The 22,246-nt window shown below is 36.8% G+C and overlaps 1 protein-coding gene across 8 annotated transcripts in view; it reads left to right on the top strand.

Annotated features, from left to right (window-relative positions):
• The first annotated feature begins 3,104 nt into the window (after positions 1 to 3,104).
• Positions 3,105 to 22,246, top strand: part of GRIA4 (glutamate ionotropic receptor AMPA type subunit 4) — a 602,437-nt gene continuing 583,295 nt past the window's right edge. For 4 of the 8 annotated variants that reach the window (XR_006338854.1, XM_043891559.1, XM_043891632.1 and 1 more), the window contains exons 1-2: positions 3,658 to 4,097; positions 5,290 to 5,448. Coding sequence is in view for 7 of the 8 variants with exons in the window: in XM_043891559.1 (XP_043747494.1) it covers positions 4,010 to 4,097; positions 5,290 to 5,448 (247 nt within the window). In the remaining variant the exon portion in view is untranslated. Of the gene's footprint in view, positions 3,434 to 3,657; positions 4,098 to 5,289; positions 5,449 to 22,246 lie in introns of those variants that run through there. The other 4 variants (XM_043891698.1, XM_043891874.1, XM_043891517.1 and 1 more) reach the window with 4 other exon arrangements.

Here is a 22,246-nt window from a genome sequence, read left to right as displayed (position 1 = left end):
CAACTAAACCACCACCACCTCTGAAAACCATTTTGCTTTTTTGTATTTCTTTCTCTTGGGCATGATTTTGATCACAGCCTCATGTAGAATGTTACTAACCTCTGTCCATAGTTCTTATGGCACTCTGTCTCCTGGTCCAATCCCTTGAACCTATTTCTCACTTCCACTGTATCATCGTAAGCAATTTGATTTAGGTCATACCTGAATGGCCTAGTGGTTTTCCCTACTTTCTTCAATTTCAGTCTGAATTTTGCCATAGGGAGTTCATGATCTGAGCCACAGTCAGCTCCCAAACTTGTGTTTGCTGACTGTATAGAGCTTCTCCATCTTTGGCTGCAAGGAATATAAACAATCTGTTGACAGTATTGACCATGTGTAGAGTCATCTCTTGTGTTGCTGCAAGAGGGTGTTTGCTATGAATAGTGTGCTCTCTTGGCAAATTTCTGTTAGCCTTTGCCCTGCTTCAAGTCCAAATTTTGTACTCCAAGTCCAAACAGACCAGTTACTCCAGGTACCTCTTGACTTCCTACTTTTGCATTCCAGTTCCCTATGATGAAAAGGACATTTGTGTGTGTGTGTGTGTTCGTTCTAGAAGGTTATGTAGGTCTTCATAGAACCATTCACCTTCAGCTTGTTCGATATTAGTGTCTGGGGCATAGACTTGGATTACTGTGATATTGAATGGTTTGCCCTGGAAACACACAGAGTTCATTCTGTCATTTTCAAGATTGCACCCAAGTACTGCATTTTGAACTCTTATTGACTATGAGGGCTAGTCCATTTCTTCTAAGGGATCCTTGTCCATGGTAGTAGATATAATATCATAGTAGTATATATATATAACATAGTTTGTAGTAGTAGTAGATATAATATTGTTTGGAGGGCCAAAAATTCAAGATTAAAAGTGCAGGTGTTAGCTGTACCATTAGCAGATCCATTTTTATTTTTCACTTCTTTGTCTTCAGCATTGTTGATTATCATTTCTGATATATGAATGCACAACATTTGCCACAGCTTCCACTTGCTGTCCTTCCTAGCCAAATCCAAACTCATTTTCTTTTGTTAAATCTTAACAAAAGAATTTGCCTTAAAGACGGGCATGACAGGAGGTCATATCTATATGTATATCCATGTAGGTATCGATATAGATAAAAATATCTAGGTCTATATATTGGAAAATATAGCCAAGGTCATATAGCCAAGGTGTCATTATACTGGTTAGATGAAAAATAAAACTTGTTTTGCACCTCTATTGATAGTGGCATTTCATCCTGTGAAACCTCAACTCTTCATTTTTGAGAACAGAAGTTAATAATTGCCTCTATGCATTAAGGAGAGGTAGACTATTTGCCCAGAAGGTGATGAATTTAATGGCTTTCTGGGTTTTGCAATTTTAATCTCAGTTAACTTCAACTTAAATTTTATGTGATCTATTTTATTATCTTCTTATAAGAGAAACAATAATATTATTACAGTTTGGCTTTTACACTGACAGAAAAGACAAAAAGGAAAACATTTCAAATCCCACTTGACTTGAAAAACTAAAGCCTTATAAACTAAGTGACAAATGTATGATTTGTGACATCCAGTTACTCACAATTGTTTAAGTTGGTTTTTGTCATGACAATTTGTAGTGAAATGTAACAGAAAAGTGGAGGAATAACAACAAAAAGATGTATTTAAAAGCAAAATTCGGAACTTAGAGAAACACTCTGAAGAAAAGCACTCTGATGTTTTAGCAGGGATTCTTAAATGTCATCCTCAAACTCCAAATACAGGCATTTGGTGACATCTAATAAAAGGATACTTGAAGGAGTAAAGGTACTACATATTTCAAGAATTCTTTACCAATTGGGCCCTTGTAAGAACTCCCCATTAATCGGTTCTTGTTCTTCTTTTCCCAAATGTTAGATCAAATAAACACAGGCACTTCCTATATTTTTTCCTAAAATATAATAGAAGACAGTACTTTAAGTATAAAAGATACCAATACATTAAATGAAGGCATCATGCCACTAGATTTCTAAAATTTCTTACAGTTAACCTTTAAGGAGAATCCTACCCTCTAACAATTCTTCAGAACCTTGGCTTTAGCTGATGTGACCCAGTCTTGCAAATTCTAAAACAATATGATTCAAGCAATGGCACCCAAAGACCTGTAAAGATTTAAAACACGTTTTCTTTCACAACTTAATGGAATTCGGGGACTGAATATACTGTCTCGGTCAGGAGACCTCAGATGGTAGAGAGGAAATCAGAAACCTTTCATCTATTGCTTCTGCAGTGGCTCTCTGGGTGTGGCACAGACTCCATCCAACACAGTCAAGTGAAAGGAAGTCTTAAAGATGACCTATGGAGAGGCAGTGACACCATAGCTCTAAAACTTTCTAGGACAATTCATTTTCTTCTCCCCTTTTAAAGCAACTATTGACATCATCATTGCAGTGCTTAAGCATTCCTGGGGTGACATGGAGTAGAGCTGAGTATTCTGGAGCTCCAGTTAAGAAAAGATGTGCATGGAAAAACACCCGATTTTTCTATCGGGCACACATAGTCCCTTGTGCCCGCTAACCCAAACGCTGTTCTTTCAGTTCTCCTTCCTCAGCCTCTGAACTATGTGCTTCCTAAATCCTGAGGCAGGACCAGCACAGAGGAAACCTGTCACCTGAAAAAGAGCCTGCGAAGAAAGGACTCTTTAACTCCCCTTCTTACTTTGTAGGTCAAGCGGTTCTTACTCCTAGTTCCCTGACTGTCAAAGAACAACGTAGAGGCCCTATTCAGTTTTCATTTCTCAGTCCCTGCCCCACCTTGTTCGTTACCCTTCTTTGTTCTTTAAATTAACTTTTCTTTCCTTGCTCTCTTTACTAGTCTGTTTCGGCCTCTCGGTGTCTCTTCTCCAGCCTGACCTTCCCCACTTCTTCCCTGGCTGGTGCCGGGCTCTGAGACTCGCCGGCGGCTGCCCTTTGCGCCTTTCCTCATCTCCCTGGGCCCCCTCATCTCACCCAGCCCTCTCTCAGGCCCTTCAGATTCCCTGGGCTGTTTGCGGATGAGAAACGTTTGCTGCAGCGCGGACAGGAGTCCTGTGCGCAGCCCAGCGGCAGAAGAGGGCGAGGCTGAGAGAAAGGCTGAGCTGGAGACGGAGGCAGCCGGTCCTCCCCAGAGCCTGCAAGAATGCGGCAGCGGGCCGGGAGCACCCGGAGGGACCAGCTCCCGGGGGCCTTGGTCGGGGCTTGAGGACCCGGCCCGCGGGTGGATTTCCAGCCTCACGTGGCCGCGGAACAGGGGCGCCTGGAGAGCAAAGAGAGGGACCCTGGGGGTGCCCACCCTCAGAGTGGAGCCTCCTGCCAACGCGGGAAGGAGAGAGGCGGGAGCGGTGAAAGGGGAAAACCTGCCTCCACTGGCTGCGGAGCGTCGGAGAGCCTGGGGCGCTCCGGTGAGCAGCCGGGGGCGAAGCCCGCCGTGCGGTGGGCGAGGGACCTGCGGAGCTAGCGCTCGGCGCCCTCGGAGGGGCCGCCGGGGGGCGCGACGCGCGGGGCGGCGGGGGCCCTAGGTGGCCGGTGGCAGACCCCAGCCGCGGAGCGCGCGGCGTCCGCGGCGCCAGTGTGTGTACGTGTGTGTATGTGTGCGCGCGCGTGCGTGTGTGTGTGTGTGTGTAGGTGAGAAAGCGAGGGCCGAGCGTGAGTGTGAGCTAGGCACAGATAGAGCGCATGTCTCTTCCCTGCGAGCAGCCTGGAGCCGCTCCACCACCATCTTTTGCATGTGCAATATTTGCAGCCGGACAGCAAACCTCTCCCACGGCGATGGAGACTGCGGGAAAAATCTGGCAGCTCGGGATGGATTGCTAAGGGAAGTCATAACCCTAAACCGTCCAAACCTCTTTTCGTTTTTTTTTTTTTTTTTTTTTTCCGGTTGTTTTTAATTTTAGCGCCATAGTCCTCAATGCCTCTCTGAACGGTCTTTAGGAAGAGTGCGAGAGAAAGAGCGCGCGCCAGGGAGAGGAGAAAAGAAGATGAGGATTATTTGCAGACAGATTGTCTTGTTATTTTCTGGATTTTGGGGACTCGCCATGGGAGCCTTTCCGAGCAGCGTGCAAATAGGTAAGCTCTAATCCAGTGGGGTATGCATGTAGGTGGCTTTAGCAGATACCGAAAGTGAGTTAAATGAGTTGCTGATAAGCAATTTAAGGGAACCGTCAGCGTCTCCTTCCCCCTCTTCTTCTCTCGTCCTTTCTTCCCTTTATAAGGACTGCCTGCTTGGTGCTGGTTCAGTTGAAACAGCACAGAGCGGTTCTCAGTCTATATTCCATCCATCCTCAGTCTATACTCCTATTTGCCTCATGTCGCTGAAGTAGGATTGCAATAAGTTGGGATAAAATCTAATATCTAATGTCTCTTTTCATTTCTTTCTCTGGAGTGTGAAGGGATCTAAAGTTTGCTTAAACAAAACAAAACCCATCCACTCTTCTTCCCGTGCTATAGGCAACAGCTTTCGCTGTTACAAGAAGACATTGTTTAGGTAAAAAAAAAAAAAAAAGATATTTACACCCCGACCTCCTTGCCTTTGCTTGCTACCAGTTAACCGATTCCAAAATTATATCCCTTTCCTGGAACCTTTTCTTCTTTTGTTTTCCTCTTGAATTTTTTGCCCTTAATCCTCCCTCTGGACTTTATTTCTAGGGACCCTATCCGTCCTGTCCTTGGCTTTTTTTTTTTTTTTTTTTTTGCTGTTCTTCCCTGTCTTTTGATGGGACGCAGCTATTGAATTCCTTCCAGCTAAGCCCAGGCTCACACTGCATCATTTCTCGTGGACAGTGCACAAAACGGGGCTAATTAGGCTGGGTCCAGGAACTGCATAAAAACAAAGTTCAGATCTCCCTTCTGATTTCCCTCTCACCTGCATGTCACCACAAACCTTCATTTCTGTATTTTAATGCAAATTGCCTTTTCTGCTCATCTGCATGCATCTTAGAAATGCCTGGAGCTGGCTTCTGTAGCAGTGTGCTGGGAATCATAGGGAGGGCAAGAGAGAGAAGGCAAAACACATTAAATGGTCTGTCTCAGAGGCCACTGTGATCATGACAAATTGGGACAGTAAAAAGCTGAGCTGTCCTAAAGACTGAAATACTAAACATACTCTTTAGAGACAAAGGGCAGTCTCCCAAGATGTGGCAGGGCTAGCTCCTTAATGTGTGTATTGGTGAATGGCCGTGGATTTGACAGTGCTTGGTGCGGGTGTAATAATAGTTACAAGAGGAAACACTGAACGGGCTTTTTCTGCTGTTTTTGATAGGTGGTCTCTTCATCCGAAACACAGATCAGGAGTACACTGCTTTTCGATTAGCAATTTTTCTTCATAACACTAGCCCCAATGCGTCAGAAGCTCCTTTTAATTTGGTACCTCATGTGGACAACATCGAGACCGCCAACAGCTTTGCTGTAACAAATGCTTGTAAGTAAAACATAAGTTGAAGATAAATGAGAAGAGAGTTAAGATAGGGCAATAGAGTCCCTTTCCTCTGTATTATTACTGTTATTATATTTTAGAAAGACATTCAAGCTCTCCACAGTTTGCTGGTTAGAGAAGAAATCAGAGTTACAGTCAAGATATAGTCTCAGGGATATTTGGCTGGTCTTTCCTTCTCTTCCTTCCTCCTTCCCTCCCTTCATCTCTCCCTCTCTCCTCCTCCTCCCTCCCTCCCTTTCTTCCTTCCTTTCTTCTTTACTTTTTCTTGAAATTACTTTCTCCTTTAACATTTCAGTATTATTCCTACAACCTGAATATCAAGTTAGTGAAAATTGTACTCAATTTTGTTTTTTTATTTCTTTTCATTTGGTTTGCATTTGCTTTTCACTTGAGTGAGCATACATCTTGCTTTTAAAGAAGACACATGCTCTCTTAAACCGGTAAAGGCAATGGAAGGTTTGTTAACAGTGGGAAAGCGGGGAGTGGTGGTGTGGAGGATGTATATTCCACTAGGTTGGTTGACACTGCAGATGATCTGGTGATGTCATTTGAGGCTGCCCGGCTCTTATATTCTGGGTTGTAAATGTCTCTTGCTATCAGGTAATGTATATATCCTATGGCTATAGCTCCATGGATTCTTACCTTGGTGGCAAATCATGTTCATCTCCAACCCACTGAATTCATATACTAAGCCAACTGGATCTGTTATCCCCACAATAAAATTAAGATTTGGTGACCTTACCTAATGCTATAATTAAACAGTTTTTTTAGAGTTCCCTTGTGAAAATACTGTATAACATAAAGTAAAAATATAAGCAACTGTGTATTAATTTAAAAATCAATAAAATATGATCAATAGAGCATTTAGGTTACATTTCACTCTAGAGGGAAATACATGTTTTCCATACCTCCTTATTTTTAGATGCTAATTTACTGCTTCTTAAAATTCGTGTGTTAAGATAATTGTTATAGTTTATGTAAGACATGTAGGAATAGTTTCTATATAAAGTTTTGCACAACAATAATAAAATATTCAGTCTGCATTGTGTAATATTTTTAATATATCAAGCTGAGTATATTTTTATTTTGAAAGTACTCTTTCTAAGTACAAGAAAGTGTATTTTGAACAAACAAGTGAATTTGAAAACAGAGTTTTTATGTGTTAGGAGCATATCTGTTTCATTTAATTCATATATATCTGCGATTAATTCATCTAACAAATAACATGATCATGTTTCCTTAATTTTAGGCACCTAATTAATACTTTATTTTTGAATTTCATTTCATAAGGAGGTTAAAGCATTTGACTTTTTTTTTTTAATCTGCAGCAATTGTATTAATTTGCAGGAATGCTTTAGTTCCCTTGAGTACTACTTAATTTGAAAAATCATTTGTTTTATTTAATAATAAAATCAATATTCATTATAAAGATAATTATATGGGAATTGTTTTTAAGCAGAAATGAACATAAATTAGAGCTAAGTTTATGGATAGTTATTTCTTTTAATGTCTTGTTATTATTTTATGTTCCAAGTTTTGATAGAGATGTCAACGTTTCAAATAGTTCTAGGTATAAAATATTTTCCTTAGTACATGAATATTATCTGTTGATTTAAGTATTTTCCTTATATCTCTCTTAAGATTTTGGCAACAAAAACACTACTCAGTTTAAAAATAATTCACGATTCAAGTACATCTGAAGGTACTCTGTCTACAGTAAATTGCTATTTAAATATATATTTTTATTATTTAATTTTGAAAGACTTTCATAAAAGTGGAGCTATATTAGTTTTATTTTTTCCAGATTAGGTTCTTAAGTATTCTAAAGTTTGTATTATGGCTTCCAGTTTTATAAACTACAGTAATAAATCTTTCTTTTCTCCTTCCATATAATTTGTTAATCTCATTCAGGTTAATTTTAGTTAGTATCATATAATTTATGTGATAAAAATGTTATACAGATTAAAATGTTAGTGGCAAAGAACCTGTAAACATAAGAAATTGATAAACTGTACACATCATGAAAAGGTAGAAACAGGTATAAAATATAGACAGTACACTCTTCTTGAACATGTTACAATTGAGAAAATTGAAGCTAAGAAAACAAAGTCTGCTTATTTTGATTCCAAGTGTAATGTAATGTTAGTGGTATCATGTTTTTCATAATCACTTGTAATTGACTTTGTGTACATGTTTAAAATATTAAAAACAAATAAGTTGTAAATAAGGGAAATACATTTTCTAGTGAAGAAAGGAAAATTTTTTGACAAATGAGTATGCCAAATGTCCTTAAGGTGACTATAAGCAGAATCTGGGGAACATCAACAGTCAGAGAGTATGGTTCAGGTGACTGGTGTTTGTTAAATGAACTGACCAAAAGCCTATACACGCATGATTTTCCAGTCTAATTAAAGGTGAAACATAAGCAATAAGCATGAGGCAACCTCATATATCAAGTGCTATGCCTTTGGGTACAAAAGGTAAAAATAATGTTCTAGAGAATTAACATGAACTTATTCCTCACAGTGATACAGACTAGATTTTAAAATTTTTCATGTTGTATTAAATATAAAGGTATAATATGTGTTCAACTAGGTCTATTTTAAATATGATTTTCCTAAAGTGAATCCTTGTAAAACTGCATAATCTAGTGTCTTTGTGAATGAGAACCACTATGCGGGATATATTTATTTTATGAAATATACACTTAAAAACTAAAAAAGGCAGACTAAGGAATAAAGAGTATTATTGGTCATCTACTGGATAAATGTAATTTAAGGTTGATTCTTCTGTCTCAAAATTAAACTTTAAAGAATATTTTGGACAATCTAAACATTCTGTGTATGGAGTTTACATACTACTTAAGTATAAACCCCAATAAACTCAAAATTTGCACTATTGGGATAAATCTCAAGTTTCTGAAGGAGAATGGGGTTTATTTTGGCTTGTAACTTTTTTTTTTAAACAGCATTTGTGTAAGATTAAATTAAAATACTGTTCTCTTTTTAAACTATTCCCATTGTTGAAAAATCGTACTTTGCCTAGTATAAAACTGAAATTATAAGAAATACAGATAAAATAGAATTATGGCATATTTCAATAACAAAGTATAGGTGTAATAGGTAGTCAAATTTCAAAATGTAATTAAAGATATACATTTTTTTTTGCTGTAATCTATTCAAATCTATTGCCAAAATAGATATTTAAAAAATAATTTGATGTGGACAATTTTCTTTAACAAAATATTATGCATTTGACCCCAAATAGCTATCTTCACAAGCAAACATGCTAGGTAAATTGAGTATGCTCTCTGAAAAACATTTAAGACAACCTAAAATGAGGCTGTGTTCTTATATTTTTCTAATAGTTAATAAAGATGTTTTTGTTTGGAGGATGATATATCTTAAATTTGGTCAAAGCAATAATAACCAAAATACTGACATAGTCTATCATCAAGTTTTCTAAAAGATAAAAAAATGAGATATTGCAATTATTCCTTTAGTTCAGTTATGTTTGAAATCCTGTGAAAGAGGCAGTCTCTTTACAATAAAACACAGAGATGTTCAGTTTCTCAAATTATTCTTTTAATTTCAAATGGGTAGTAGGAAATACATAATGAGATAGATTAAGTAGTCATGCAGATTAAGTAGTCACTTAGGTGAAATAGAATTTTTGTTGAATATTTCCAACTTTTTAAACTTGGATAGGAAAGACTAACTGGTTAATATTTTTGTTGTCTTTTATTTGTTTATTTTTTTAATGATTTGTTTATCTTACTCTCCTTTTCTGTCTAAAATCTGTCTATTCAGTGGTTTGCAACATGACGGATTGGAAAGTTGCAAATCAAGAATAGAATGCATATTATACCCTAGTAATGATGAAAAAGTTGTTCTTTTTTACCTTAAATATTAATTCTATTTGTGAAGGGTTTAGTTATCAACCCTAAATATCCAAGTTGAGTGCTACTTGTAAAAGTAGGTTATTATGTAAAATATACTTGTTTAGTTAATCTAAATATGTTTTAAATGTGACAGTATATGCAATAGGGTCTGCAGGCATTTTCGTTTATATACTAGGGACTTAATTCAAACATGTTAAATTTAAGGGTGCTGAATTAATAAGGTCTTTTGGTTTAACAATGTTTAAATATGATATATTTTTCTTTTCAGGAACATGAAACCCTAAAAAGGCATTCTAAGAGTATATATTGGACTAATATAATATCTTAAAAATGCTAAAATTAAAATTCTGATATTTTGACTTTTATAGGTTGTTATAAGAGATATATTAGAATATTGAATTCTATTGAATTGAATTGAATATTGTTTGACTTCTGATTGTTTTTAGGAAAATGGGTTACTGTAATTAGGTTTCCTTATTTTGAGTTAATAGCAAGATTCTATGTTGATTTGAAATAATTACTTAGTTTTATAATATCATTTCCCCCTTTTATCTTAATTTTCCATCATGAGATTGATGACAAAGATGAGTCATATTCCTGTGGCTGGGACCTTTCTTAAATGCTGCACAATTTGCATTGATGTATTTCAGAATTGTCACAGGATTAAACTTCCATAAAGCCATTTGAAAAAATTCTCTTTACTTTTTTCTAATGAATTCTCCCAAGAGGTGTTTATTTCTCAAAGAGGAACAATTTTTACTTTCTGACTTTAGGAATTATGTATATATCTTATTAACAGAATTTTACTGGTGTTCAGGAATTTAAAATGAAGAATTAATTCCATATACCTTACATTTTATTATAACACAGATTTTAAACTGTTTTTGTGTACATGATTTTATTTGACCTCAACTAGTCTTAGAGTGAGCCTGTCTGAGAAAATAGTCATTATTTTTTAGGTAAGCCAGATTTGGCTCAAAGAAATCGCTTAATTTGCCAAAGACCATGTAGCTAATAAGTCACAGAGCTGAGATTTGAACCCATTTGTTCTAGTCACTATCCTAGCACTTTAACCAGGAGACCATGGATGTGAAAAATACACCTGTACTGAGATTACTTGAATCGAGAAATAAAATAACTCTTTTTTTTTTTCTAATTTTATTTTAATATTTTGAAGAAAATAGGGCAAGACATTTCTGGGCAACTTATTCATTAATCAGATGACAGTGACTGATGCAGCAAAGACTGAAGTCATATTTTGTAATGACTCTGCCCATTCACTCTCTAGATTAGATAATAAACATAGTCACTTATTCATTAAACATGTTTATCAAGGACAACTGTCTTTAAGACATTCTACTGGAGAAGGAAATGGCAACCCACTCCAGTATTCTTGCCTGGAAAATCACATGGACTGAGGAGCCTGGTAGGCTACAGTCCATGGGGTCTCGAAGAGTCTGACACGACTGAGTGACTTCACTTTCACTTTCACTAGAAGTGAAGATTGATGTTTAGTCGCTAAATCATATCTGACTCTTTTGCAACCTCATGGACTGTAGCCCACCAGGCTCCTCTGTCCCATGGAATTTCCCAGGCAAGAATACTGCAGTGGGTTGCCATTTCATTCTCCAGGGATTGTCCTGATGCAAAGAGCCAACTCGTGTCTCCTGCATTGAAGGCAAGTTCTTTACCACTGAGCGACCTGGGAAGCCCAGAAATGAGGATACTGAAAATTATAAGAGTAGTTGTTGCCGTCAAGGGGCGGTGGGAAATATATACAAGCCAGTTATCACAGTTCAGTAAGACAAAGTATTATGACAGAGAAATAGAGTGCTGTGACAGAGATTAACACAGGAAGGAACATCAAACTTGGCATGCTGTCCTATGGGAGTTATTACCTGATCTGGGCTTTAAGGCTCTAGTTATTTGAAATATAGACAGGAAGGAAGGCACCCCTCACCAAAGTAGCAGCACATGACAAGTCATCAAGGGATGGCAAGGCCAGGTGTGACTGAGCCACTGAATATGGTTTAGTCTGACCGTAGTACTGAGTGTGAGGGGAAGGATAGGTGTGCCAAGGGGTGAAGCTTTGTACATCCACACAGGGGCTTGAAGCTCTTGTAAGGAAACTCTTTTGAATAAAAGGGGGACCCATAAATGATTTAACACAACAGTGCCATAATCAGATTTATGTTTTATAAAGAACAGGATGATTTCAAGAAGGAAAATGTATCAGAAGGGGGCAAAATGGGAAGAAAAAAACAGTTGTCTTGAAGTAATACAACTTAGGATGATAAGTTCTCAAATAAAAGTGGAAGCTCTGAGACAAGGGAAAAGTAAATAGATCCATACAGAACTGTTGACAGAATGTAGTGATAGATTGGATGTCTGTGTTGGCTGGTGAAAAGAAGTATGGTAAAAATTAAAGATGATTTCTTCAATTTTTAGTTCTGACAAATTATCAAAACCAAACTAGGAAGGGGCACACCGAAGAAGGAGCAGATTTGAATGAGGAAGGTGAGTTTAGTGTGGATATATGGATAAGGAGGCATTTAAATGCAATAGAGTTTTGGACATATGTATCTGGAGCTCTTGGGCTCATTCTGAATGGCTGAAACCATGGATGTGGATGATATCATCCAGAGAGAGCAAAAGCAGTGAAAAGAATGCTGAGGACAAAATCCCAGGAAATACCAGTACTTCAGGGACAAGGAAAGAAAGGGAAACTGAAGGAAATGGGTCAGAGTTCAGAGGAAAGTGAGGTAAGAATAATTCACGGGAGCCAAGAGATAGGAAGAATTTCAAATAAATAGTGATCCATCATGTCTTTGATTGACAAATTTTAATAACAAGTTGCAAGGGTAATTGATCTTTAACATCAGTCTTTTCTTCTCTTTTCTTTAGTGTTTTTTTGTATTTTGACTAAGAAAAAAAAAAGCAGCCTTTATTAATCCCACATAGATTCTATTAATTCATACTCTTTGTGTATAGTGGCCTAGAATATTCTTATAATTAGTGATAGGGATAATCTTTTCTGGACTTTTGATCCAGATGGGCTTGGACTTGCAACTGATAGTGAGCCAGTTACTTGAACTTTTGAGCCTCAGTTTCTTCATTCATTAACAAAAGACACACGCATTTTATGAATATTAGAAAAGTGCTTGGAAAATATTTAGCCTATAACTATAACTCAATTAAATTTAGCTGTATTACATTTTCTGTGTCATATAGAACATTTATTTCTGAATCAGTGCAAAAATTTCAAGTTTATATTTTCTGTTTATATTTTGAAAAGCAGTTTGTGTTTTGAATAAATATATTTTATTTATATTTCATAGGAATTTTTGACCTCTAACTTAATTTTAATTTATACACAAATCTAAATGCATATTTGTCTAAACTATTTCTAAGTCCTACAAGAGGGTAACTTTCTTGGGAATTGTTGGACCATTTGGAGAAAGAATTGGTTCATGAATGGATTAAAGGGATTAATGGATTCTCCTAATTGTATGCAAAATTGTATGTTCTTGAGTGTGGCATGTGTGTATGCATGTATGTGAGTATGTAAACAGAGAGACAGTCTAAATTTTTGAATACCTTATCAATGAATTTCAGTCACACACACACACACACACACACACACACACACAGCCCACAGCCCTAAAGGAGTTACACATAGATTAGATAAACAGTACTCCATTCCCTATCTTCTTCATTTCAAAAGCCAGTTGGATTTCATTTTTTAATCTAACCAAGAATTTTTCCATAAACTTCATCTCCAATAGCTTCTTCCTCATTATAGAAAATAATCAGTGTGTCCTAGCTGGGAAAATGCTTGGTTTGGTCTTCTGCCTATTAAACTATCATCATATTATTTTTATTTCTTCTCAACTATCAAAAGCTCTACACATTCCACATCATCTCCTCCTATTTTTATCATGATTTACCTTTTCCCTTAACCATCACCACTCCTGCAACAGTGTTCTTGAAGGTCATTTAGTGATTTACAGATTAGTAAATTCCATTGTTCCTTAGTCACAGTCTTTTAATAATTTGCAGGATTTGACATAGCTGATAACCCCCTGTTCTTGAAACTCATTTCTCCTTGATAATATAATTAGCTAGTGATTATATGCCAAGGGTCTGTATTAATTACTTAAATTCTTACACAACTGTAAGAAACAGGGATCACTATTATTTTTATTTTATATATCGAGAAAATAAAGATTTGTAGTTAAGAAAATATGCCTAACCACAAAGCATTCAGGGCATCAGATCCTAAAGTTGGCTTTGCCTTCCATTCACACTAAAGTCTCCTGATTAGTATAATATTTGTAAGATAGCCATCGCTCTGTGTGACAGTGGTTAGCTAACTCCTAATTTAAATAGAAAGATGTTTGCCTCAAAGTTACTCCTTTAACAATTGCCATTTACCCAGTGAATAAAATGCCACCAGGTGTAAAAATGAATAAACACCACCAGGTTTAAAAATGAATAAATGAGTCTTTAAATGCTGCACAAACATTGGATACTTCCTCATTTGGTCAACCTACATAATCTTTACAGGAATGTTATTTGATGACTAGTGGTCAGGGAGTTCATTTCAGGTTTTGCCTTACATGTTTTTGGATTCCAATAAATATAATGAGGAATGTCTTAAAGATCCTTGACTTTAAGTCAAAATTTCTGCAGTCTTCATAGCATCCTTACTTGCCTTTAATTTAATAAAACTACTACAGTCATAAATAAAAAGTTCAATGTTATCTTAGAAATGAAAGGTAAAAAATTGTGATGTAATAATTTTCTTTTAGCAAGCCATTATACTTCTCCAGCAAAAATTACACCTAAGCTATAACCATTGTTTGCTTATTTTTGCTTTGTCCTTATTTTTAAAAAAGCAGTTTCTCATTGTTGCTGCTGTTCAGTCACTCAGTCTGTTTGCAACCCCATGGACTGCAGCACACCAGGCTTCCCTACCCTTCACCATCTCCCGGAGCTTTCTCAAACTCACGTCCATTGTAGTCAGTGATGCCATCCAACCATCTCATCCTCTGTCATCCCCGTTTCCTCCTGCCTTTAATGGTTCCCAGCACCAGGGTCTTTTCTAATGAGTTGGCTTTTCACATCATGTGGCCAAAATACTGGAACTTCAGCTTCAGCATCAGTCCTTCCAATGAATATTCAGGATTGATCTCCTTTAGGATGGACTGGTTTGATCTCTGTGCTGTCCAAGTGACTCTCAAGGGTCTTCTCCAACACTACAGTTCAAAAGCATCAGTTCTTCAGTGATCAGCTTTCTTTACAGTACAACTCTCACATCCATACATGACTACTGGAAAAATCATAGCTTTGACTATATGGACCTTTGTTGGCAAAGTGATGTCTCTGCTTTTTAATATGTTGCCTAGGTTTGTCATAGCTTTTATTCCAAGGAGCAAGCATCTTTTAATCTCATAGCTACAGTCACCATCCACAGTGATTTTGGAGCCCAAAACAATAAAGCCTGTCACTGTTTCCATTGTTTCCCCATCTATTTGCCATGCAGTCGTGCATGCCATGGGACCGGATGCCATGATCTTCATTTTTTGAATGTTGAGTTTTAAGCCAGCTTTTTCACTTTCCTCTTTCACTTTCATCAAGAGGTTCTTTAGTTCCTATTTACTTTCTGCCATAAATGATGTCATTTGCATATCTGAAGTTATTGATATTTCTTACGGCAGTCTTGATTCCATCCTGTGCTTCATCCAGCCCAACATACTCATGAATAACTTTCTCATCAGTAACTTTAAATATATTACATATTGTGTTCTTTCCATTCTCATATTTTTATCATCTTTTTAAACTCACCCATGAAAATTTCAAGTGATTTAGAAATCTTAAAAGCCAAAATATAATTGCAATCTCACCACTAAGGGATAATCACAGTAAATAGATCTTTCTGGACTTTTCCTTTTATGTGTATAGGCCTAAAGTGAGCAGTAGAATACTATGAACATAAAATACCTATATATATATATATATATATATATATATACACACACATATATATATATATATATTCACACACAACTTTTTAATAACAATATTAATCTATAAGTGTATTTTATTAATGTTTTATTTCATGAAAAGTTTTCTCTCAGTATATAGACCTATCTTATTTTCTTTTACTGCTATGTAATGCCATTGTGCAAAGTTGCTGTTAAATGTAGCCAATACCCTCTGGATCAACATTTATGTTGTTTCCCATTTTTTATGTTGCAAACAGAATAGCAGTAAAACTATCTGAGTACCTGTGTGAATATCCCTATAGGATTAATTCCTGGAAATGAAATTACTATAACAAACAATGTGTATTTTTGCTTTTAGTCCATATTGTTAATGCAGTTTCCTCAAAAAGTATTGTTTAAATTTACAGCAACCAAAATGTAAGAATGGTTGGTTTTCTATGACATGCTAATACTGGTCATTATCAGTCTCTTGAATCTTCACTTGTCCTAATGGGTGAAGTTCAGTTCAGTTCAGATCAGTCGCTCAGTCATGTCCAACTCTTTGGGACCCCATGGACTGCAACATACCAGGGTTCCCTGTCCATCACCAACTCCTGGAGCTTGTTCAGACTCGTGTCCATCAAGTCAGTGATGTTATTCAACCATCTCATCCTCTGGCATCCCCTTCTCCTCCTGCCTTTCATCATTCACAGCATCAGGGTCTTCTCCAATGAGTCAGTTATTTGCATCATGTGGCCAAAATACTGGAGCTTCAGTTTCAGCATCAGTCCTTCCAAGGAATATTAAGGACTGATTTCTTTAGGACTGACTAGTTTGATCTCCTTGCAGTCCAAGTTACTCTCAAGAGTCTTCTCCAGCACCACAGTTCAAAAGCATCAATTCTTCAGCTTTCTTAATGGCCCAAATCTCACATCCACACATGACTACTAGAAAAACCATAGCTTTGACTAGACAGAACTTTGTTAGTAAAGCAATGTCTCTGTTTTTTGTTTGTTTGTTTGTTTGTTTGTTTTAATTAATGCTGTCTAGATTGGTCATAGCTTTTCTTCTAAGGAGCAAGCATCTTTTAATTGCATGGCTGCAGTCACCATCTGCAGTGATTTTGGAGCTCAAGAAGAAAAAGTCTGTCACTGTTTCCACTGTTTCCCCATCTATTTGCCATGAAGCGATGGGACCAGATGCCAAGATCTTAGTTTTCTGAATTTTGAGTTTTAAGCCAGCTTTTTCACTCTCCTCTTTCACTTTCATCAAGAGGCTCTTTAGTTCCTCTTCACTTTCTGTCATGGAGTCATCTCCATATATGAGGTTATTGATATTTCTCCCAGAAATCTTGATTCCATATTGTGGTTCATCCAGCCCAGCATTTTGCATGATGTAGTCTGCAGATAAGTTAAATTAGCAAGGTGACAATACAATACGCAGCTTGGACATACTCCTTTCCCAATTTGGAACCAGTCCATTTTTACACATCCACAGGACTGAGGAAACAGACTCTTGGAGGGCAGAAATAAAACTTTGTTTAAACCAGGATCCAGGAGGAAGGAGCAGTGTCCCCACAAGAGACTGAGCTCGACTTGCCTATGAGTGTCTGAGAGTCTCAGGTGGAGGCATGGTTCAACAATGGCCTGCTGCGGGGTCAGGGGCGCTGAATATCGGTGTGGGCGTAAGTCCTCAGGCCAAACAACAGGGGAGGAACACAGCCCAGCCCATCAACAGAAAATTGGATTAAAGACTTACTGAGCATGACCCCACCCATGAGAACAAGACCCAGATTCCCCCACGACAGTCTCTCCCATCAGGAAGCTTCCAGAAGCCTTTTCTCCTTGTCCATAAAAGAGCAGACATAATGAAAACCACAATCACAGAAAACTAACCAAACTGATCACATGGATCACAGTCTTGTCTAACTCAATGAAACTATGAGCCATGCTGTGTAGGGCCACCCAAGCCAGACAGGTCATGGTGTAGAGTCCTGACTAAACATTGTCCACTGGAGAAGAGAATGGCAAACCACTTCAGTATTCTTGCCTTGTGCCCCATGAAGTGTATAATGGGTGAAAATGACAGCTAATTGCTGCCTTAATTAGCATATTTTTTTTTATTAATAGTGAGGTTAAGAATATTTTCCTGTATCTATAAGACCTTTAATCTCTTTCTGTGTGAACTGTTGTTCTTTCACTTTACCAATGTTTTCTTCTTTATTTGAGGGAGTGTTTTACAAACTATAGAAATGAACCCTTTGTCGTGATGTTGAAGATTATCTTTCTACTATGTTTCTATGTGCCTTTGGCTTCCAGCTTCATTTATGATGCCTTTTACCATACAGACATTTACAATTTTTATATAGTCAAATCTCTGAGTCGTCTTCTACATGGCTTCTAGATTTCATGCTATGCTTATAAAGGTATTCCTATCCTTAAAACTGTAGAATATTGTTCCACATTTTTTTAGTACACTTTATGGTTTTATACTTTATATTTATAATGCTAACTCTTTTGGAATTTATTATGTGTGTTAGGTACTAATCTTTATTTATTTATTTATTTTTTTCCTCTGTTCTATTTATTTGAAGACGCTTTTTTTTTTTTTTTTTACTGTTTCTTTGAACTGATACATTTGTGCAAATCTCCTGTAATCATGACTGAATTTGAGCTTGAACAGTTCTGTGTTTTACCTCTTCCCAGGTTCTCCTCTTTGCTGTTCTTCTTCTCCCTGTCCTGACAGTCTCACATAGTATACTTGCTAGTTTTGATGTTTTTATTATCTGCTTTCTTGCTCCACCTATTACTTTCCTAGGTTTTTCCCCTGTTTGTTACCATCTGATCAGCTCCTCTTGTTTCTATATCCAAATTTCATTACAAATATTTCCAACTTTCACCATTTCTAGCCCACATTTCTAGTGCAAATCAGTGATACTTTTCTAATAATTTAGAACTGAGTATTCCACTTCTGCCATTTCCTCTCCCCACCCGCTTTACATACCAGAGCCAGTGGTTCCCTTCAGAATTGAAGCAAAATACTGTTTCTTCTTACTTAACACCCTCCAGTGGTTTTCAGTTTCTTGGAATAAAATTGCAACTCTTTTAACAGACTTTGACTCTAAGCATGATCTATCTCTCGTCCATATTTTTGCCATGCTCAACCATGTTGGAGTCCACTCAGTCTTCTTTTTGGTTCCTACACATGATTTAATCCTTTCTTTCTTTTTTCTATGCCTTTGCATTTTCCATTCCCATTTTTGGGGGTGGGGAGTCCTCCAATGCAGTTTTTGTTGAGTAGCTTTTTCTGGATCTTCAGGACTCAGGTCAAAGTCATTGCCTAAGAGAAATCTTCCATGCCAACCTCTGTAGAGTAAGCTCTCTCACACCCAAACTCCATTTACTTTGTACTTCATTGTCAACCCTATGATAATCTTTTTTTTTTTTTAATCTATAATTGTTATTTTCATTTGTTAACATATTTATCATCTATATTCCCAGTAGAATAAAAACTCCCATAACCAGGACTTTATTTGCCTTGTTAAACAATATATCCTCATAGCCTTGCTCAAATCCTGGTACAAAGCAAGAATCAGTATGTATCTTTGAATATATGAATGAATAATGTGCGATGAGTTTTCTCTTCACTCATCTTTGGGGCATTCTTAAGATAGCCAAGACTTTTCATGTATTTTAGAAGAAAATTGAGCAGAGGATCTAAAGACAATAAGGTAGTGGATTCATTCCTTATCTTAAGCATATATATATGTGTGTGTGTGTGTGTGTGTGTGTGTGTGTTTCTCTCTCATTTGTTTTCATTAGAGTCATTTGTTTTGATGGGTTAGGTAAGGAGGAAAATAAGTCTTATAAAGAAGAAAGTGGGAGTATTAATGCAAATTGATTTATATTGCATTGGCCTGATGGAACTTTGATTAATTTAAATCTGATAGAAAAGAATTTCTAGGTACTTATAACATGTGGTCTTTGCTGACAAAAGAACTAGAAAATGCTGATTCAGTACTCTTTCAGAGTAGAAGAAAGCACACATGGGAAGCCCAGGTGTATTAGTAAGCATGCTCAAGAGAATCATCTGTTCAGGTGATTTGTTCATTGGCCACTTCCTTGAGTGAGTGAGTGAGCGAGTGAAAGTCAGTCATGTCTGACTGTTTGCAACCCCATGGACTGTAGCCCACCAGGCTCCTCTGTCCATGAATTATCCAGGCAAGAATACTGGAGTGGGTTGCCGTTTCCTTCTCCAGCGAATCTTCCCAGCCCCAGGGATTGAACCCGGGTCTCCTGCATTGCAGGCAGACACTTTACCGTCTGAGCCACCAAGCACTGCTTCCTTAGCACTTCTTAAAGTTCATGAAATTAGAAGACATGTGAAAGAAGGCATCTGTAGTCAAATGTATAATGAAAACCTGTCAATTCTTGATTACCTATACTGCATATTCTATCAATTTCACAATTTGCCAGTTTCTATAGCCCTTATCCCTCTTGTTTGAAATTAATTTATCCTTGTTTAAATTGCTTAAATTTAAGCTATGTATATAATCTTACCTCAGCAAGTTGGAGAAGCATTTCACTATTTCTCTGCTCCAAAGATTTAAAATCAGGATAAATAGATATTTTCTGAAAAAACCTATATGCATGCTTTCTTTTTTGTAATGAAAAATCTGTCAGCCCAAAAGTTTCCCTTCTTGCTCTGATTACCAAGGAGCTCAATTTTCACATTTACTGATCAGTAACAACATTGATCCCCAGTTGGGGAAAAAAAAAAAAAAAAGCTTTGTATCATTTTTCTAGATTCCATATATATGTTAGTACATGATATTTGTTTTTATCTTTCTGACTTACTTTACTATGTGTAATAGACTCCAAGTCCATCAACATCTCTACAGATGATTCATCTCTTTTATCATTGAGCAATATTCCATTGGATATATGTACCACATCTTCTTGAGCTTGGTGCAGGAAACTTAAGAGATGCCTGTGTTGGGAAGATTCCCTGGAGAAGAGCATGGCAACCCACTCCAGTATTTTGCTGGAGAAACTCCTGGACAGAGGAGATTCATAGGGTTGCATAGAATTCATAGAGTCCATAGGGTTGCAAAGAGTCAGATATGACTAAAACGACTTAGCATGCACACTCTGCATCTTCTTTATCAATTCATTTGTTGTTTGACTTTTAGATTGTTTCCCTGCCCTAGCTATTGTAAATACTACTGGAATTAACACTGGGCCAGGGCAGGAATAGAGATCCAGGCATAGAGAAGGGACATATGGACACAGCAGGGGGAAAGGAAGGCTTGGACGAATTGGGAGTGTAGGACACAATCTTGTGTAAAATGGTATTAGGAATCTGCTATAAAGCACAGGAAGCCCATCTTGGTGATTAGTAATGACCTATATATGTAAGATGGGGGTTGGGGGTGAAAGGGAGGGCTTATATGTATACATATAGCTGTTTTACTTCATTGTAATGCAGAAGCCAGCACAACATTGTGAAGCAATTAAAGTCCAATAAAAAATGAGCCTTGTTTATATATTTTGGTTTTTCTAAGCTAATTAATAATATATGAGTTTTATATATGATACAGTGTAGATATCAAACATTGAATACATAAACAATGTATAAACACTGTATGTATATGACATATATGTATAAGATATATAAATATATCTTATAAGACTGTACACATCATTTCAAGAAAGAAGCACAAAGGTACAGTATCTATAAATTAACAGTGTAGATAATACCCCTTTCAACGAAGGTGTTGATCAGCTTTTGCTTGAATAGTTAACTTCCCTATATAGTACTTTCTGTATATTGTATATGCCTTGGAAGATGATATATCGATAGGTAGATAACCTGTCAATTCCGTTAGATTGTGAGTTCTTTGAGGACAAGTGTGGTAACCTTATCTATTCCATGAGTCTATCACTGTGCTAAAATTATGTCCTATGATTAATGAATGTCTGCTGACTGATTGTGGGGCAAGAGGAAGGAGGGAAGGAATCCATTTCTTGGTTGATTATTATAACAACTAATTCCTAGCCAAAATTGAATTAACATAACATAAATTAACTTCTTCTGCACATGAATCAAATCCTTCACAATTCTGAAAACAGATATCACAAATCCCCTTTGGACTTCCCCAGGCTAAACAACACTTCCTTATATGATATACTTTCTAAAACATTTAACATCCTAGTTCTGGTATTTTGGATATCCCATGGATTTATCATTTTATTAAAATATATTCACCTGAATTAACCCATTCTCCTGTCATAAACTGTCCAGAATTAAACCACATTTTTGACACAGATGATTATTATCTGACATGATCTACCTAGGTGTGAATATTAATTCCAATTATTTAGGCATTATACATATAAAGTGTAGATCAAGATTATTTGAGTTTTAATTAGCCTGCTGTATCACTCTGTTCTTGTTAAATTCATGGTCAATTAAAACTTAAAACTTTGCTCTTTATCCTACCTGAATTGCTACAAATCAATCTCTCCATAAGGCAGTTTTTAAAATTCAAAATGAAAGATTTTACACATTCAGTTCAGTTCTGTCGCTCAGTCATGTCCGACTGTTTGCCACTCCATGGACTGCAGCACGCCAGGCCTCACTGTCCATCGCCATCTCCTGGAGTTTATGGAAACATCAAGACCATCTTTAGTTATAATTAAACTAGCTATAAACTATTTTCAACTCCATGTGACTCTTTGCTGTATGATTATCCTTATTGATGATCAAAATTAAAAGTAAGCTGTGGAAGCAACTCATGAATCAATACTCTTTAGGTATGTTGGTAGTTAAATGTGAATTATCCTAAAATAATGTATGATCAAATTTCTCCATGTTGTTTATAAAAATTGTCATT

Source organism: Cervus elaphus, chromosome 1 (genome assembly GCF_910594005.1).
Source record: "Cervus elaphus chromosome 1, mCerEla1.1, whole genome shotgun sequence".
In the NCBI taxonomy this organism is placed as follows: Eukaryota; Metazoa; Chordata; class Mammalia; order Artiodactyla; family Cervidae; genus Cervus; species Cervus elaphus.
Note: the sequence above shows the minus strand (reverse complement) of the source record. Positions and strands in the feature narration are given on the sequence as shown.